General features: G+C 42.9%; 1 protein-coding gene and 1 long non-coding RNA gene across 7 annotated transcripts in view; both read right to left on the bottom strand.

The window, feature by feature from the left end:
• Positions 1–1,861: 1,861 nt before the first annotated feature.
• On the bottom strand, positions 1,862–4,286 carry LOC119032629. Its single transcript, XR_005078990.1, has 2 exons — positions 3,550–4,286; positions 1,862–2,875 (listed from the first exon to the last, which is right to left on the bottom strand). It is a non-coding gene; the product is annotated as an uncharacterized LOC119032629 (long non-coding RNA).
• An 8,246-nt stretch (positions 4,287–12,532) lies between these two features.
• The window catches only part of grm8a (glutamate receptor, metabotropic 8a), a 453,766-nt gene continuing 448,944 nt past the window's right edge, over positions 12,533–17,354 (bottom strand). For 5 of the 6 annotated variants that reach the window (XM_037121952.1, XM_037121956.1, XM_037121954.1 and 2 more), the window contains one exon: positions 12,533–14,155. In XM_037121952.1, coding sequence (XP_036977847.1) covers positions 14,073–14,155 — 83 coding nt within the window. In that variant the 3' untranslated portion in view covers positions 12,533–14,072. The remainder of the gene's footprint in view (positions 14,156–17,354) is intronic. The other variant, XM_037121960.1, reaches the window with a different exon arrangement.

The raw sequence follows: 17,354 nt of genomic DNA, 5'->3' as shown, positions 1-17,354 counted from the left end.
GAGGCTTGACATATTGGGCTGTTGTTCTTGAAAGCCTCTCGCCGCCGACGTTCTTCAGGCTTCGTCTCTTTGTGATGAATGCCATCATCTTCCAGTCGTGTCAGCGCACCTTCAGCAGGCTCTCAGGAGGGATGGTATTTTGCCAGGCTGCGAGCATGATCAACATATGACTCAGAGTGGGCCCGGCACAGGCCAACGTGTAGCCCAATGCTGCCATCTAGTGCTATGAGAAGGAGTAACAAGACCCTCCTATCAAACTCAGTTTCATCAGGGGCCACATCAGAACCTTGTGATTGACCTCAAATAGCCACCTCTAATTATAAGACCAGCCTTTATAACTCTACTTGCTTAAACAAGGTGCAATATGTAAGATTTTTACAGCTAAGAATGAGCTAAAAATATAAACTGTAATATGTATTGCATTACTGAGATATCTACTGAAGTTAGCATGCTAATCAGTTAGCCTCAACTCGGTTAAAAGCTCCAGTGCTAGAGGTGTAAACACCAAACCTCCCCTGGTCCCCCGAGCTCCCTGTCCGGACCGCTGGCTGCACTGCTAACCAAGCTAACATGCTAACTGCAGCTCTGGTGAGCACGCAGCACGAGTGCCTCTGATGGAAATGGCTACATGATATTGAGCTGCTGTCTATTCGCATACTTACACCTGGCAGCTCGATACCTTGAATGCACGGCTAAGAAAATCACGATGCATTCAGGGACATGTAGTTCAAGAATATAGAATTGTATTGTGCAATTTATATTCTTTGCAAACCCTCAAGAAATGTGGTGCCAGGCTAGTTTCTGCACATCTATCAACTTATGTCAGAAAAAAGTAAATACAACAAAGTTTAAAAAAAAAAAAAAAAAAATATATATATATATTTGGCACGTTAAAAAAATGCCCTTTTTTCCATCCCTATGCCTTTCTTTTGATAATCTTTTACAATGTTTTGTCGTTACCTTTATCCAAAGAGTTTCCCTCACTAGTTGTCTTGCACCATCTTTTTCCTTTTAAAATGTCCCCAAGATGTCTTTTCTCTTCATCCCACCTTTTGCACTTTTTTGATTACCCTCCCGTTGGTCCTTCTATCTCATCCCACCTCTGATTGAGAGCATAATTATTCTTGTATTAAGGGCGCCAAGGTGATCTGATTTTGCATACAAGGTGGTGTTTTACCGGAGAAGGAGCCGGAGCAGAGGGAGACGTGACTTTGAATATTCCTGAGTGAAACGTCTCGCTCTTCAGATGCTGAAGTGGAGATGAAGCGTTAGCGGGGGGAACGATCTGTTTTTTCACAGCAGGTAACAGCATGACATACTGTGTGTGCAGAGATCGGGGCATTAGCTGAAGACTCTTCTATATGACGCCAGTAAATGACCCTAACAGAGATGCAATTACAGTAAATCGTCTCATCTCACGGATCCTGACGTGCTTTAAGTGGATGAACGAGTGTCGTGGAGAGTGGAGACATCGAAACACTTGACTTCTTGAACCCGCCGTTTAATTAACCAACAACACAAGCAGCATCCTAGAGGAGAAATACATATCCTTGACTATGGATAGATAGATGGATCATTCTGGGTCAAGTGCCATGTAAGTGCTCTCCATGCTTTGGCTGCTGTAATAAGGTCAGCTAAAGAAACAGTTTGCAGTATGTTGGGCCTAATTTACTCACCTTAGCTGTTGAGCTGATGATAAGTCTTTTATATCACATTGGTGTTTGCTTTGTGTATTTTATCATGTTTTATATTCAGGTCCGCGAGTGTTGTGTTTCTTTTATCGACAGAGATACTGTAGAGTTCCTCTTGCAAACAATGAAGATAAACTTGTTGGTGTCGTTGAAATTAAGAATCCAGTGACTGTTGATTCAATTAGATTTAATGAAATTAAATGGCACTCACAACAATATAAAAGAGGTATATATTTACAATTATTCAAGCATCTGGAGCTGGAAGCTGCATCTCATTGAGTCAATGTCAAGAATGCTTTGAGTGAGTGGTTCTCATCATGGTGAGAGCGAGGAGCGACAGTTTTATACTTCGTGTGATGAGTGGAGAAGAAGCGATAAAGTCACCTGCGATCGAAACTTTGCTGAGCTTTGTATCTTTGAGCGTGGAGCAGATGGAGGAGGTGATTTGGAAACACTAATGTGAAGGGTGGGAAGAAAAAAGAAAGGTACATCTATTGTGACCAGACATATTGACTGTTGATAGGTTTTAAGGGGGAGTCAGGTGTGAGTGATGAGTTGTGACAGCCTCTTACAGAGAGTGGACAGAAACGGGCTGAGCACACAGTCCTGGGTAATGACGGTGGCTTTTGCTGGTTGACAGTGTTGTTATCAACCTTTACTGCCTGAGGCGCGCCACTTTAAAGAAGAAGTGAACTTTAAAGTGCTTTAAGGAGCCTCCTAATCTCGTAAATTGCCGCTGGATGGTATTGGAAGCGAAGCAGAAATCAATGGGGAGGTTTGTTAGGTAGTGTTGTATGAGCGAGTGCAGGGGACAGGGCCACTGCATCGCCAGTTCTCCTGTGAGTCGGCTGGAGGGTTTCTAGGAGTTGAGCGACAGGTGGTTGAATTATGTCGAAAACAACTTTTAATTGAATCACAAGTTGTTTTTTGCAGATGTTCTCTTTGTTATCTCTATGATATGTACGGAGGCCTCGTCATCTCAGGTTGCAAGCTGATGTTTCAAAATCACAAGAGAAAACGTTCTGACAACAAATGGTAAAAGTTCATAAATTAGTTACTGTTTGATTATTTCCCACGGAGCGGTTTGTGTCCGTCGTGACTCACTCTCATGAAGTCAAATTTTATTGATAAACTGTCTCGTCATCCCAAGAAATCAGCCTTTTGTTTCCACAAGACAGCTTAACCTGTTAAAATAAAAACATGATGATTAGATAATGAAATAACTGAATTGAGATCTTGAGATAATGCAAGCGCACCAGTTCTCTACTGTGTTGATTCTAATCATTCATCTGAATCTTTCTGCATAAAATGAAGTTACAGAGTTGTCCTGAATTCAACCGGTGCCGTCTAACTTTTGATGTGAGCGAGCAGCACTGGGGATGACAATCTATCTGAGGTGACTCGGGCATAAATTGTTCACAGATGAGGTGATGTTTCATTATAATTTTATTCGCTTTTAATTCATCTTTACTGACTTCCTTCTCCGGGAAGTAGCGACAAGTGTCCTAATGAAACGCACCGCTGCCTTGTGTAAACCTGTGGAGCTTTTGGGATTGAACATTGTTGGAAGCATTTGAGATAAAGCAGGTAATACATGAGATTCATTTTAAACATTTTGATGCAGAATTATTATATACACTATATCATCCATCATGTACTTTCAGGTTTTTAACATGAATAATACCAATTGTGGTTGGGGGGGAACACAAGGCGAGCTTTAATTAAACAAAGCTCAATGATACAAAAACCAAGAGATCCAGATAAACCAAAAACAAGTCACACGGACCAAAGACAAAGTGACAACAAAAGCATAGTGCAAATCAATGAAAACCACAAGGAACAAAAAACAAAAACATACCAAGAGGAGACGCCGGCGAGATCACGGGTGGGAAATGCAGCGTGGCATCACAGGGGGAAGACGGAATGAACTCACAAAGGCACGAGGGAGAACAAAGACGACACACACAAACACACACACGCACTAATGAGGAGATCAGGAACAGCTGGAGTGAGGTGGGAAAAGGGACAGGTGAGCGGAAAAACACTGAGAGCAGGAACAGAAAAGCAAGACGCGACACATGAGGGAACAATTTCACAATAAAACAGGAAACGCATGAACAACAAAAACTGAGATCCCGACACCTATACCCAACCTTTGAACTTTTTCAATGTATAAGCAGTATAAATATAAATATAGTCTATATACTGACAAAATAGCATTGACTTTCAATCTAATTATGTTAAACAAGTTCTGTGTAAAGCATAATATTTAATGTACAGTTGATGTGAATGGATTGTGATTGTGATCCACAGCAACCCTGATTTACCGTGTTCTGTAGTATATAAGAGCAGCAGCACCCCCTGTTGTTCTGACCACGGTAATGCTGGCTTTTTATCTCAGTGGATGTGTCTAATATCTGCTTCACAAGCTAAATTTCTCCCCTGTCTCTCCCTAGTCATTATCAGAAGTGCGTAGAGTAGATCTTGATTGAATGATTGATCCTCCATTTGTGTTGGTGTGTGTTTCTCTATGACCAGCTGTACGCCCCGATGGTGAATATGAGGGTGAACAAACAGTTAATGTGTGTCTATATATCCATGTGTTCCTGCTGCACATGAATTCCAATGTCCTTCTCGGCTGTGAAGTTCTTCAGAGGGGATATTTCATGCACCTCGGGTCACCGAGGCCCTGCGCCAGCCCCCCCACCCCCTCCACAACACCTGATGCTCTTCCTTTGTCTTTTCATCCTCCCCGCTCTGTCACCTGCAGGTCTGCCTGCCACCGAGGGAGCACAACACATTTTCCGTTATAATTCAACAATGCACAGATGGCGGAGATTGCTATTTAAATATGCAGGGAATACCAATTTCTGCTCAGGCGGGAACGGTAAACAGAAGCACTGAATGCAACCCAATTTTTCTCTCTCTTGTTTTTTTTTTTTTTTTCTTTTTTATCTTCAGCATATTTTTTTTTTTCTTATGGAAGCGCTGGAAAGACACATTTATTTTGGTCTCTAATGAAGTGTGCGGTGTGGGTGTGTGGGCGTATGCACATTTGCATGCGAGCGTGCCTGAGTGTGTGCCGTGTGTGTGTGAGTGTGAAGATGTCAATGTTGCCTGTTGTGTGATTATTATTGCTTTTCTAACTACTCATGTGCAGCTCCTCAGTTGGCCAGCAGGTGTCACTGTGTGACTGAAAGACAGGGGAAGAGTGACGAAGGATAGAAGAACTTTAGATTAGAACATTAAACACAGTGCTTTTTTTATATACATGTATATTTTTTGCATAATCAACGTAGCGTATCAGGATGTATACACTGACAAACAGCTATGATGCTCCATTCACTGCCCTCTCTGTTTAGAGACAGAAGATGCAGTCTTGGCTCTGCTGGCTCGCTGCTGACCTGTAAACAGCGCTCCCCCTCTACACACTAATGACTCCTTACATGTCTCCGTGCTCCCTATAGCTTCATCATTAGGCTACGTGTATTGGGGTCAGAGGAAGAAAACCTAATGCTCATGAGTTTCAACTTGGCCATAGGGGATCTGCTAACAGGCACCCACACTCAACACCAGCTATCTTGCATACTGTACTGCGTACGTGTGTGTAACAGAGAGAAGGAAAATGAATCAGACACTGTCAATCTATCTATCTATGTTTACCTGCTGCTAGGCAACAGCATCTATAAGCCAAGAAAAGACTTAAAGTAACATAAGCTAGCAAGCGGCTAACGTAAATCCTTCCTCATCCGTAACTGAGAAACGTGCTTCACTTTTCACACTTTCCTTTGTATACATTGTTAATAGTTTACCATTTGTTTTTGTATGTAGTGTTTGCAAACATTTTTGATCATTCAGATAATCGCATAGGTGTTTTTAACTAGTCAGCTAGCCTGCCTGGCTTCCTAAGGGCTGTGCTCATGCACAAAATACCCTTCTCTCTGATTTACGATATAAATCCATTATCCACCAATGAGGTCGGAGCTTTGCTGCTCGCTTTTACGAGACCGAGAGTTAAAAAAAGTGAGCCATGCCAACCTAACATTTACATGTATCATTGTTAGCGGTGATCTATCTAGCAAAAGGATCAAAAATGCTAAAAACACTATAAACAAAAATGAACAGTGAAGTATTTACAATATATAAAAAGGAAACTGTTACAAGAGTACTAGTTTAACTAAGTTGTAGAGAGTTAGCACTGGAGGCTAAAGGTGTTCAGTTCTTTCAACAGATATACGGTATGTCACACATGTGCATGCGAGGAATTGAAGGAAGCTAGCGATCTCACTTGCTAGCTTTCCTGCGAGCCATTTAGTTAGCCATCTTGCTAGCTGTCTATATAAATCAAAAGCTAATTTTGAGAAAGGAATGTAACATTTAAAACATCAGAAAGACAACTGTCTTCTCTGGTGCCATACCAAAAGACAAACACTAATCCAAAATTGCTCATACTAGTCCCACCACTTATTTATAAGTGCTAAATCACATACATTACAAAGGGTAGTATAGGCAAAGTCCTTTCAGGAAAGTCTCGCCACTCAGCAGCCATCTTGGCGACGCCTCCAGGCAAGTTATTTCGAGCTATCGATACCAGGTCCTTACTGAAAACTGAGGTACTGCATGTATAGAAACACTGGCCAAATCAGCTCAGTCCAGAGTACCGTGATGTGACACTGTGAGGCCAGAAGGGACAGGTGCAAAATGAAAAAAGCAGCTAGTGGCACATGGTAAGTTGGATTTGTGGAGTCACTAACATACGCAGCGGTGGAGAAAGGAAAATGTAGCGCTCGAGGAGACTCCGGCTCAGCGTGGCCTTGTTTTCTGCTTCATTAATCCTGCATCCGAAGGGCTCCTCGACTACACAAGTTTGTGCACGACCGTGTGCAGACGCAGCGTGCCAGCGTATTGGCACGTCATGTATGTGTCTGTTTGCTGTGTGTTGTAGGTGCTGACTCTGTGGCTCATTACAGACCACCGGGGAGTCCTGTGGCCTCCGACTAGCAAGGAAGAGGAGGAGGAGGAGGAGGAGGAGGAGGAGAAATCTGTGACCCAGACATGAATAAAGATGGCGGTATGGGGACGCTAACTCTGCCAGGGTCCCATTGGACACTCTGTCTACTAGCTGACAGCTTCAAACAGCTAACTCTGCATTTGTGCCACACTCTGCGGACACGTAGGCTTCAATTTATGCATGTGGTTATCATACATTTTGAATATTGTTCACATACTGTGGCTTTAATGAAGGACAGCAATGCATTTTTTTTTTTTTTTTTAGAAATCACTGTCCTTTTATAAGTTGTCAGACAGTCTGAGCAGCAGCAGTGACATCTGTGATATTCGATGGATAGATTTGTTGTCTTTTATGGGGGGAGGTGTTACAGACAGATCAGAGATTCCCCAAGGTCCTGATGTGAGCAGAGAGTTCTCCATATCCAGAAACAAACATGACTTTTTAAAAAAAATTTATTAAACCACCTTAATACAAATAGATAATTCAAAATATGTAATTTACTAAATGTATGAGTATTAATAAGTAATTCTGTTTGTTCACCAAATTACAAAATGTGCATTCAGGGAGGCCCTGAAAAAATGTCTGCCTGGAGCAGTCTGGCCCTGTGCACGGCTGCAGAACAACAGAGGGAGGGGAATATCGAAACAAAGTGCATGGGGGGGCGTCGACAGCAAAACAAGCACTTTGAGGTCATCTGTAAACTTATTTCATGTTATATATGATCGAATAAATAGCAAACCTTGCATAACGGTCGTGTTTGCTATAAGCATGTCTCGTAACTACCCTGTTGAAAATCATCTTGAACTCATCGCTGTTCTTAATTTCTCATAAGCCACGTCTGTTGTCTGCCTCTTTTTAACATCTGTGACATCTGTGAGAATTACCGACACCTCGAGCTAGACGTCATTTCAAAGGAGACGGCTGTCACGGTGACGAGCGTGTGTTGGAATGGGGTAACTTGACTGGCTGTGAGGAGGGGTTAGTGTGTGTCCATGGGCTTTTATACTTTTCAGGAGTTTGTTTAAACTGAATCACGAGTCAGAGAAATTGTTGAAAAAAAAAACAAAAAAACCAAACTGCAGCTGTGTCTGGGTAGCCAAGGCCTCATATCGGTCTGGTGCGAGGAGGAGCTGCCGGTGGCTGCATTTCTTAGACAACAAAGCAGATGTCCGGGAGATTTTCCTCCGTTGTCAATAGTATCATTTGCTTTAAAATGATGCATCTGCTTTGTGTACCTCCCGGCCAGTTACCTTTTTGGAGACATTTTTAAGCAGTTTTAGCAATCATAACACAGCGTTCAGACGCATTTTTCAGGGGCTTCGGCTTGGCCGGAGGGGAATTACTGTGATCAAGGAGATGGGGTGAAAAGGGTCTTTTAAACCTCGCGGCGGCTCGGGGAAGGAGTCGAATCGGTATTACCAAAGTGCACACGGAGACGTATTAGAGAGGGATTTTTTTTTTTTTTTTTAATGCTGGGCTGTGAACTGTGCGAGCGGGGCTGAAACTCAGCAGGGCAGATCTTGTGGATTCAGCGCAGCGACCATTTATTTGTACTTTACAGCATACAGATTCCCTCACAGCGTCGGCCTGAATGGTAAAATACAATAGCAGCTATAAAGGATTAAGAGCAGGAGGAGGAGGGAGGGTTTAAAAGGTTACCAAGGCCTTATTGCCTCAGCTTGACGGAAGTGGAAGTGAAGCAGCGTATGAATCAAGTTATTAGAAAGTGTTAGCTGTGGCCGCCATCGCCGCTCCCTGAAAGAGACGGATATGGCGCGCGTTCCCTCTGCTGTATGAGGCTGTGAAAGCAGTCCGTTTTTTTTTTTTTTTTTTTTTTAAATAATATCCGTGAGTGTCGGGAGATGCTTGATGTACAGTACCGTCGGCATTCATCACATTGTTACATTTTGTATTAGCGTCGAGAAACGAGGACTACAATCCCGATATTGACAGAACTCCGAAAGTATCAGCATTACGGCCAAAAGCTCAGGGATGATATGACGCACACAGAAAATAGGGGGCAGAAACACGGAAATGAGGCTGGATTCATATTGGCGGCATGACAACAACAACAACAACAAAAAACCCATCCCTGACCCCTCCACTGCCGCTCGGGTACATTTGAGAACTATAATAAAATATATGCGGCGGCGTCGTCCGAAAGATTTCATTTGCGCCGAGCCGAAAGACCCCAAACCTCTCATCTTCTCTCCGACCACAGAGCGTGAAGGGGGGAGAAAGAGAGAAAAAATAAATAAATCAACAACATAATAACACTGTGAAAATCCTCCATTATTCCAGCTGAGACATCTGCTTCTGTAATGAAACCAACAAACAAACATGCATTATTCAACCAGCCAGCCGGTTCCACATTGAGTGGAAACGAGCAAAAAAAAAAAAACAGAGTCCAATAATTACTGCTGCAGAAAAATGATGAAGTGCCACACTTACACCTAAACGGCCTTATTTACACTCATTTGTTAGCAGCAAATCGGGAGGTGAAACAGTTGTGTAGTCTTTGCGTGCGTGTGAAGTGTGTAGCGTACTGTACAGCTTCACGGACAGTCCCTCCCCCCCTGCAGATGGGGAAGTGCCTGTGTCGTTTTTTATGATGAAACCAAACATTAGGGTTGCAATCAAGTGCCGCTCAAAATTAGAATTTGTACAGCGGATGAGAGTGATGATGATGCTGCAACAGGGAACAGGCCACACACACTCACACACACACACACAGGAGAAAAGTAGACGACCTCGATCTCGAATGGGATCACTCCAGCAGCGACACCCGTCAACATGTCCACCTTCTGCAATGCTGAACGACTCTGAGCCAGGGACGTTATTCACACAGTGGCCATTTTCCAAATCTGGAGGACCATCCTGCCAAATTTCGAGCTAAAACAACACATTTGATAACTCGTAAGCTGATGTTAGCACTCAACAACTTTCTCGCCGATTTCTTGATTCACGCCTTTTCCCGAGTTGTATCATGTCAAACAGTAACGCTAACTAGAATGTGGTTGAATGCTAATGTCAGCTGTTCGGTCGGTTATGAGGGAATTTCACTGTAGAATTTATGCAGAAAGCAATACATATAATAGTAGTTGGGATATTTCAGTCTGCATCGAAGTGATGGATTGACAACTTGCTGCACACTTCCACACATTCTCAGAGACCTGCCGCAGACGTAGTCACGAATGCAGAATACCCACACTTTGCAGGCAGGCACAGACATTAAGGAAAAGACTTACAATGGATATGGACACCAACTCCTCTGCACTTTCCTAAGCCATCTCTTTCCAACATGCTTTGCATACTCACTTGTTATCTGCAACTGAACAACTTGACGTGTGCGTAGAGAAGACACAGCGCATGAAAAATGGGAGAAAGAGGGTGAAGGGAGACGGAAAGAGATGGAAGACCAAAACGTAAAAGAAAGAAAGGACAAAGAACCAAAAAAAAACTGTAATGAAGAGAGGCAGGCGAGCCGGTGAGAATTAAACGATGCGGAGTGAACCCAGAAAGAAAGGTGCGAGGACGAGGGGAGAGGGAAGAGGGCAACAAAAAAATCGACAATTAACGACAACGAGCGAGGGCGAGATGAATTATGCATCGGCGCGACTAGAGGGCAGCAGGAAACTAATCTGGAGAGGAGGAGATGCCAGACTGATACAAGCTCCATTCATCTCTAAAAGTGACCTTCTATACCTTTCCCATACCTCAGTTCAAAACCAACAGTCAGACTGAGGGCGAGGGCGAGAAAAAGTAACAGAAAAGGCAGAGGATGATTGCCCAAAAAGTGAGCGCGATGGTGAACAGGACAGATGCCGAGTGTAGACAAAAATAAACAAGATGCAGCGAGAGGGAAAACTGTAAAGAGAGTGAGAAGGATGGAGCTTTTGAGGATAGGAGGTGCAGGGGAGAGTGTGAGCAGATGGGGTGAGGGATAAAGAGACGGGGGCGCAGGAGGAGCACCTTGACTTTGACTGCAGAGGTGAGGGGAGATGATGAAGTTGATCGCTATCTCGGCTTGGCTTAAGTGAAAGGATCAGTCCTTCTGCTTTGACCTGGGCAAAAAAAAAAAAAAAAAAACACGCCGCAAACAGCAGATGCAGTCACACATTTAAAGGCCCGAAAAACCTTTTACTTCTCCGTCAGCTGCTTACCATAAGTTACAGGATACGCAAACGCACTAAATCCACCGTTGTTGGAACACATTTGGCTGTTTCCCATGAAAGATTTCTCTATTTGGAAGAAGTGGGCAGGGCAAGGATGAGCAAGGGTTGTAACAGATACACACATAATCAACTCTGTACATGCATTTTAGCTTCTTTCAGTTCACCATTTTTGGTTTTCCAGCCCATAAATGCACTGCTTTGGTTTACTCTCACCAAGTTCACCTGAGTCAATTTTTGGCCAGTGGCAGGCATCGTATGTGCTGCTCAGCATCAGAGGACACGCAGAAAAAAGTGAGCGACTAGCTGGTGAATGAAGCGAAGCAATGACATGCCTATGCTGCCCTCTATCTGCCAGATGGACAACTCGTTCAGCTGGCAAGACATGTTTACAGCCAAACAAAATGAATTATCGTCAGTTTAAAGTTGTAGAGAAGTTGGTGGTTCGTCACATTTTACACTCGCCAGTTGATTCTATGTGAAATCTGATAATCAGTTGACCTTGAATTACCAATGTCCCAATACTCTAATGAAGCTTCAGTTGAGGTTTGCTCAGAGAAGGGTAGCTTTTACTGGGATAAGAAGATGAACAATTCTGCGTCCGTCTGGATTGACCTGTGAACTCCAGGGCAGAAAATCTAAACCAATGCTTGAGTTGGAGTTACTGCAGTTACTTGAACGGCCAGTTGTCATTGGCTCATAAAGCCAGTAAGTCCCCTTTAGACCCCAATGTAAAAATGTCCATACTTTTGAGGAGGCAGCCAAGGGCAGAGCCTGGGGCTTCTGGAGGAATTAACACCCAACACAAGGAGTCGAGGACAGCACAGAGTTTGTTTTTGACTCTTCTGGGATTCATCTTCACTCTCACTTCTCAAGCTGTCTGCAGCAGCGAGCCTCGGAGGCGCCAAATCCACTGTAACGTACTTTAATTGTGAGCGGAGGGGAAATGTACTGCATGAACGTACAGAGAAGAGATGGGAAAGGAAAAGACATGGAAGGATAGCAGGAATAAACTGTCTGTAGCATCAAAACATGCATTAGTCTGATCTGATCAGCCACTAATAAATAAATTGTATGTCAGCAAACTTAAAAACAAACTGTTTCCATCTCCAGTCACACCAGCCTATAAGGTTATAACTGTGGTAACCAGTCACTTTTCCTGCAAGACAGGATGTCACTGACTCAAAGACATGTATATAGAAAGTCAGTCAAATTTACATCCAGTCAACAAAGCAGGCAGTCAGTCAGTCAGGCGCTCTGAAAACTAGCCAGTCATTCAGCTGTCCACAAATCAATCCGTCACCCAGTCAGATGACGGACAAATAGTCCGTCAGCAAGCCACTCAGCTGCTCAGTCACTCTGTCAGATTTGTCACAGCAGAACCCTTCTGAGCGACACAGCAAGGAAGCAATTTTTTGCCGTCGCCTAACACGTCAACACGCGGCTCTGAAGAACCAAAGTGTTTGAATGATATGAGAGAAGGGAAAGGAAATAAAAACAGCCACAAGAAAAGGCCTAAATCACCGTCTCGGTTTGACATTAAACAGACAAAAGGGGAAATAAAACACACATGAACGCATCAGGATTGGGCAAGCAAGTAAAAAGGCAGAAGTCCTTTGGAACAGAACACACACTTTTTCAATATGGCAAGTACGCGCACACAGAGATCAGCGTGATGGGCGAACAAATTGCTTTTATTTTGTTCCGAGGCAAAAGAGCCGTCATATTCACGACAGAATTAAGATTATACGCTTCATACGAATGTGAAGTGCATTTTGAGATGACACACACAGGGCTAAAAGCACAGGCACACGGGAGTATTTGCATAGGCTGACAGAGGCATGCTTTTAAAAAACACACAAAAAAATACATACAAGCAAACAGGCTATGACAAGAATTCAAAAGAAATAATGACAACCCAAATTCCCAGGGTGAAAGCCCAATTATTTGCTGCAAAAAGCTCATTGCAGGCTGTTAACTCTCACAGACACAGCTCCAACCTGTCACCAGCTCTCTACATGATTTTATGCTCTTATGGCAGCTTTCAAAGCTGAAGAAAAGGAGATGGTGCCTCCTGAGAGTCCAAGACAAAAAAGAAAAAAAAAAAAAAAAAAGTGTCGTCCTTCTTAACCATATCCAAACAGATCCCAGCACTGTTTTTTCCCCTCTATTCCACACTGGTCATTTTTATACTAGGCAGCAAGCCAATGTGGCCGGCCTTTTTGCGCCTTGGTCCGTGGATTTAGCCTACCCCAGTGGTGGCCAACTAGCAGCTTTTTTGAAAAGATGGAATATTACACCTCCCTTTTAGATAGCCAAGGCGGCACATTGCAGCCAACCACCTTTTCTATCGAATGTCTGTAAAGAAATGTCTGCTACACACATCTGTCTTTTACATCTTTGATGCCTATTGAGTCTTAGAATATCATATATGCAACCGTTTGAAAATCCAACCACTGGAGGTTTTTTAAGACGTCAAGTGTCAATATCCAATAGAGCAAAAAACGCCCAAACATGTCTATTTCCCCTTTAGTTCCCTAGTGGAGAGGAATAAAGACCTCCGATTGCATATTTCCCTCATGTATTAGTCTGAGCCATTTCTCTGTTGAGTCTACAGTCATACTTCTATGACTTCTACCCTTTGAGCCTTGTAGTGTTTCATTAGTTTTTACAGACATTTGGGATAACGTAAGTAAACAACTCAATAAAACAGGACCATACGGGATTATCTTGAATTACTTCACATAGTAAACTCAGCATATGAGGAAAATAACCTCGACAGACGACGGATACGTTTTACTTGGGAGCTCTTCTTTAATTTCTGTATCAGCGTTTGGGTGTTTACTGGTGTTAGCAAGTTTGCAGCCTTGTTAAGTGGTCTGTAAGCAGTTTCTGATTAAACAGATGAGATTAAAAGCAAAGTCCGTGTGTACCTGATAATGTCTGAGTGGATCAGGCAGCCGAGCTCTCTTTGTTTCTGTCTCTTCAGCCTGTCCGACTCCCTCCTCCCTCTTGTCTCGGCCTTTGTCTTTGTTCCTCTGTATTGTTATCTGTGTTTCTCTCTCTTCCCTTTCCCTTTCAATCCTTTTATCACTGTCTATGGGCTTTCTCCAACTCCTCTCATTATCTCCCGCATCCCCCTCAATCCATCTCCCTTTGCTTTGGCCGTGGTCCTGTTTGGCCTCCTCTCCGTCTCTCTCAGATCACTGATCTTTCTGTACCGAAGCCCGAGGAAATCAGCATACGGTTGGAGCCATTTCCTTCCAGAGCTTGACATCGATCTGAAAAAAAAAACAAAACAAACAAAAAAAATCAAAAAACAAAACCGTTCTGGTTGAACTTGAATCACAGCTGGAAGGCGTGATAGCTTGAACCATTAGGAATACTTTAACATTGAATTTCAAAAGACAAAACGCATTTGTGTGTGTGTGTGTGTGTTGGTGTAAATGTGTTTAGGCCTACGCTGGTGAAGTATGGACTGACAGGAACCAGTGGAGAGAAGTATGAGTGTGCAACTTGGTTCTGACACACACCCACACTCTACTGCCCTCGGACATTACCACAGACCTGAGCATAAACACATCTAAGCGCCAATATGTGAAAAAGGTTTTTCACACATTGTTTGCCTAGAAATACATACATTATACCCCACTGCATCTAGAGTGTAAACAGTACAGTACATTTGTGTTTTTAACTCGATCCAGTTTGGGTTTCGTTGACTGCCCCAGAAATACTCTCCGTTCAAAACTCATCTATTTCTTTTCCAGTAGAACCAGATCCTGCGAGTATACAGCAGCAGTTTGACAGCTCGCCCCGACTGGAAAAACTACCACAAAGGCACATAAGCAGCTTATAACCAACCGTATTTCCAGTTCTTGTTAGGCAGTGACCTCTAGTGGTGGAAGCTGTTATTACGGCAGTACAGGAGGAAATCAGGTGAATTAGGAGGAGATCTTGGATTGACGGGTTTTAGTAGCACAGGACTTTCATGTCAACTTGTGGTTATTTTAAGTAAGTAATTTACGTAATTGATATCAGCTTTACTGTACATAACCTAAGTATGTATCATGTGTCTACAGTAAGTTAAATTAGTAGCCTAGTTAACTGAAACCAAACCATGATGTTTTCCTAAACCTAACTAAGTAGTTTTTTAGCCTAAACCAATCATACCTCCAGTGTATGACAGTCAGATGAGAATGTGTCAACCATGAGGCTGTGATGATTTGAGATACTTACATGCTAATTTACTACTAACAATGCTACAATGTTAGTATAATGTTAAGCCTACCTCGGTTGATCTTACTTTAGCATGTCAGCATGCCAACATTTGCTAAATGTGCTAAACGGTAATAAAACTGTACAGCCAACAGTGAGAGAACTGTTATAAGTTTTGCATTAATTTGGTTATAAATCCAAAAACGGAACCTAGTGGTAGCACCAGAGAACAAAGTGTTACAGAATACAACTTCTGAGGGGGACATAAATGTCTTTGCCACATTTCATGGGACAGTAGTCGCTGAGACATTTTGCTCAAAGTGGAAAAATGTGAATTTCACTTCACTTCTCTCCTTCGGAAGGAACTGTGTGGACACCAAAGTCCACATAATCCGGGAGCTATAGCAGATTCATCTAATACCACGGACACGCAGACCAACACTGCTGAACATAGAACTATGCTGCATCTCAAAAAGATCATGGCAGTGCACAAGAAATAAGACTAATATGAAGATTGTGAAAAAATGTAAACATAAACAAAAACAAAATAGAATGTTATACAAACGTAATAACTGAAGTCTTCAAAACATAAGAGAGACGATAAAAGAAAAAGTCACATTATATGTGTCCCTAAAGACAGTGCAGAAGGAAAACTATGCTGCTGTTCAAATATTCATAAAGACAAGATGTTGAGCACATAGTCATTTTGTTAATCCCCGCTCCAACACACACTCACACTCACACACAATAGTCTGAATAAATGGATGCGCTTCAGCTGTAGGTAACCTTCACTCCTCTGTGAAACATCTGTTACTGCATTGCAGAGGCTGTTGGAAGGCAGAATGAAAAAGAATGTTTTTTTTTTCCCTCAGAGTGAGACTTGATGCAGGGAGAAGTTATTTCACGATAAATGGCGTTGAAGCAGAGGTGCGGAGCCTTGACGGACAGAACATGTTGGGGGCAGATTTGTCTGAAGCCACAAAGTAAGGGGGAAAAAAACTGAGAGAAGGAGGTAGGGAGGGAAATGATGAGGGAGCGAGAGGGAGAAAGGGAAGCCAGACACCAGGTGCTTTCATTAGCAGAAATTGTGAACATACAGTCTGTTTAAAATGGAGCAGAGGTCTGGTTTGTAGGTCTGAACATGAAAAGAGCATCTTCAAAAGGCAGAGAAGTGAAGAGTTTTCACGGTCACAGAATGTAAACATATTTCAAACATTGCCGAGGTCAGGCTCGAGGGTCAGGAGATGAAAAAAAAAGGAAAAAAGGAAAGGGGGGTCGAGGTGGAGGCTTTGGGGCTGTAACAGAACAAACTGTTGAAATGGATCAAAGGTCACGTTAAGGTGTCGGGCAATAAAACGCGCAACGTGGAAGCAGCGCTGAAAGGGAGACCAACGGGGCGAGAGGTGTCATGACATCTGACCGTGCCTTCACAAAGAGAAATGGGTAGGCATTCAAAAACAAAGGGTGTGGAAAGAGCAAGAGGAGGGAGCGTGAAATATATTTTGTTTGGAGTTCCTGTGTGGGCACGAGGTTAAGGATGAAAGTTGCATGGAGGGCCGCCATTGAAACCAAAGCATTACCACAAATACTGTGTCTCTGCACACCGTAAGATCAATCTGCACAGAAATAACACCCGTTTACACCTGCAAATTGCGTGCAGTGCACACACCAGTCAGGTGACCTTGGTCTTCATCCATTGTCAGGTGACATCATTGCTAGTGTTACAAAATGAATCTATAACGGTTGCAGTTGCGGGTTAAGCAGCAAAAGTACTTGGTTAGGTTTAGGAAAAAAATATGTTACACACCCTGTTTGCCAGAATCAGCTTTGGGAATGTCGATATGTTCCATTTCCTTATATTACTTTATATTAAAATTGATCTTGTGACAACACTGTGCTCAACATCTGGTTAGGTTCAGGCACAAAACCTTAGGGTTAGGAAAACATCATCTTTTGGCTTTAAATACTTGCTTTGGTCAGGACAAACGCAGCTGGAGATTTCCCCACTTCCTGTCTAAAATGTCTGGTTTCTGTCTCCTCAAACACACCTGGTCATTTTTCAGAGGTCCTCTCAAAAATATCCAGTGTTAGAGTTATAGAAAGATCATGTCTTTGCTTAAAAGTCCTGCTTCGGTCGCCACAACCATGGCTGGAGAAGATGGAGATGTTTGCTTCAAAAATATCTGGTTTCTGTCTCCACAAACGCGGCTGGAAATTTCCCAGAGGTCTCCTTATTTTAAAAAATGAAATAACGAAACTGTACCG

The sequence above is a fragment of the Acanthopagrus latus genome, chromosome 14, assembly GCF_904848185.1.
Source record: "Acanthopagrus latus isolate v.2019 chromosome 14, fAcaLat1.1, whole genome shotgun sequence".
NCBI classification, from domain to species: domain Eukaryota; kingdom Metazoa; phylum Chordata; class Actinopteri; order Spariformes; family Sparidae; genus Acanthopagrus; species Acanthopagrus latus.
The sequence above is the reverse complement of the archived record's forward strand: the minus strand, read 5'-3'. Positions and strand labels throughout refer to the sequence as shown.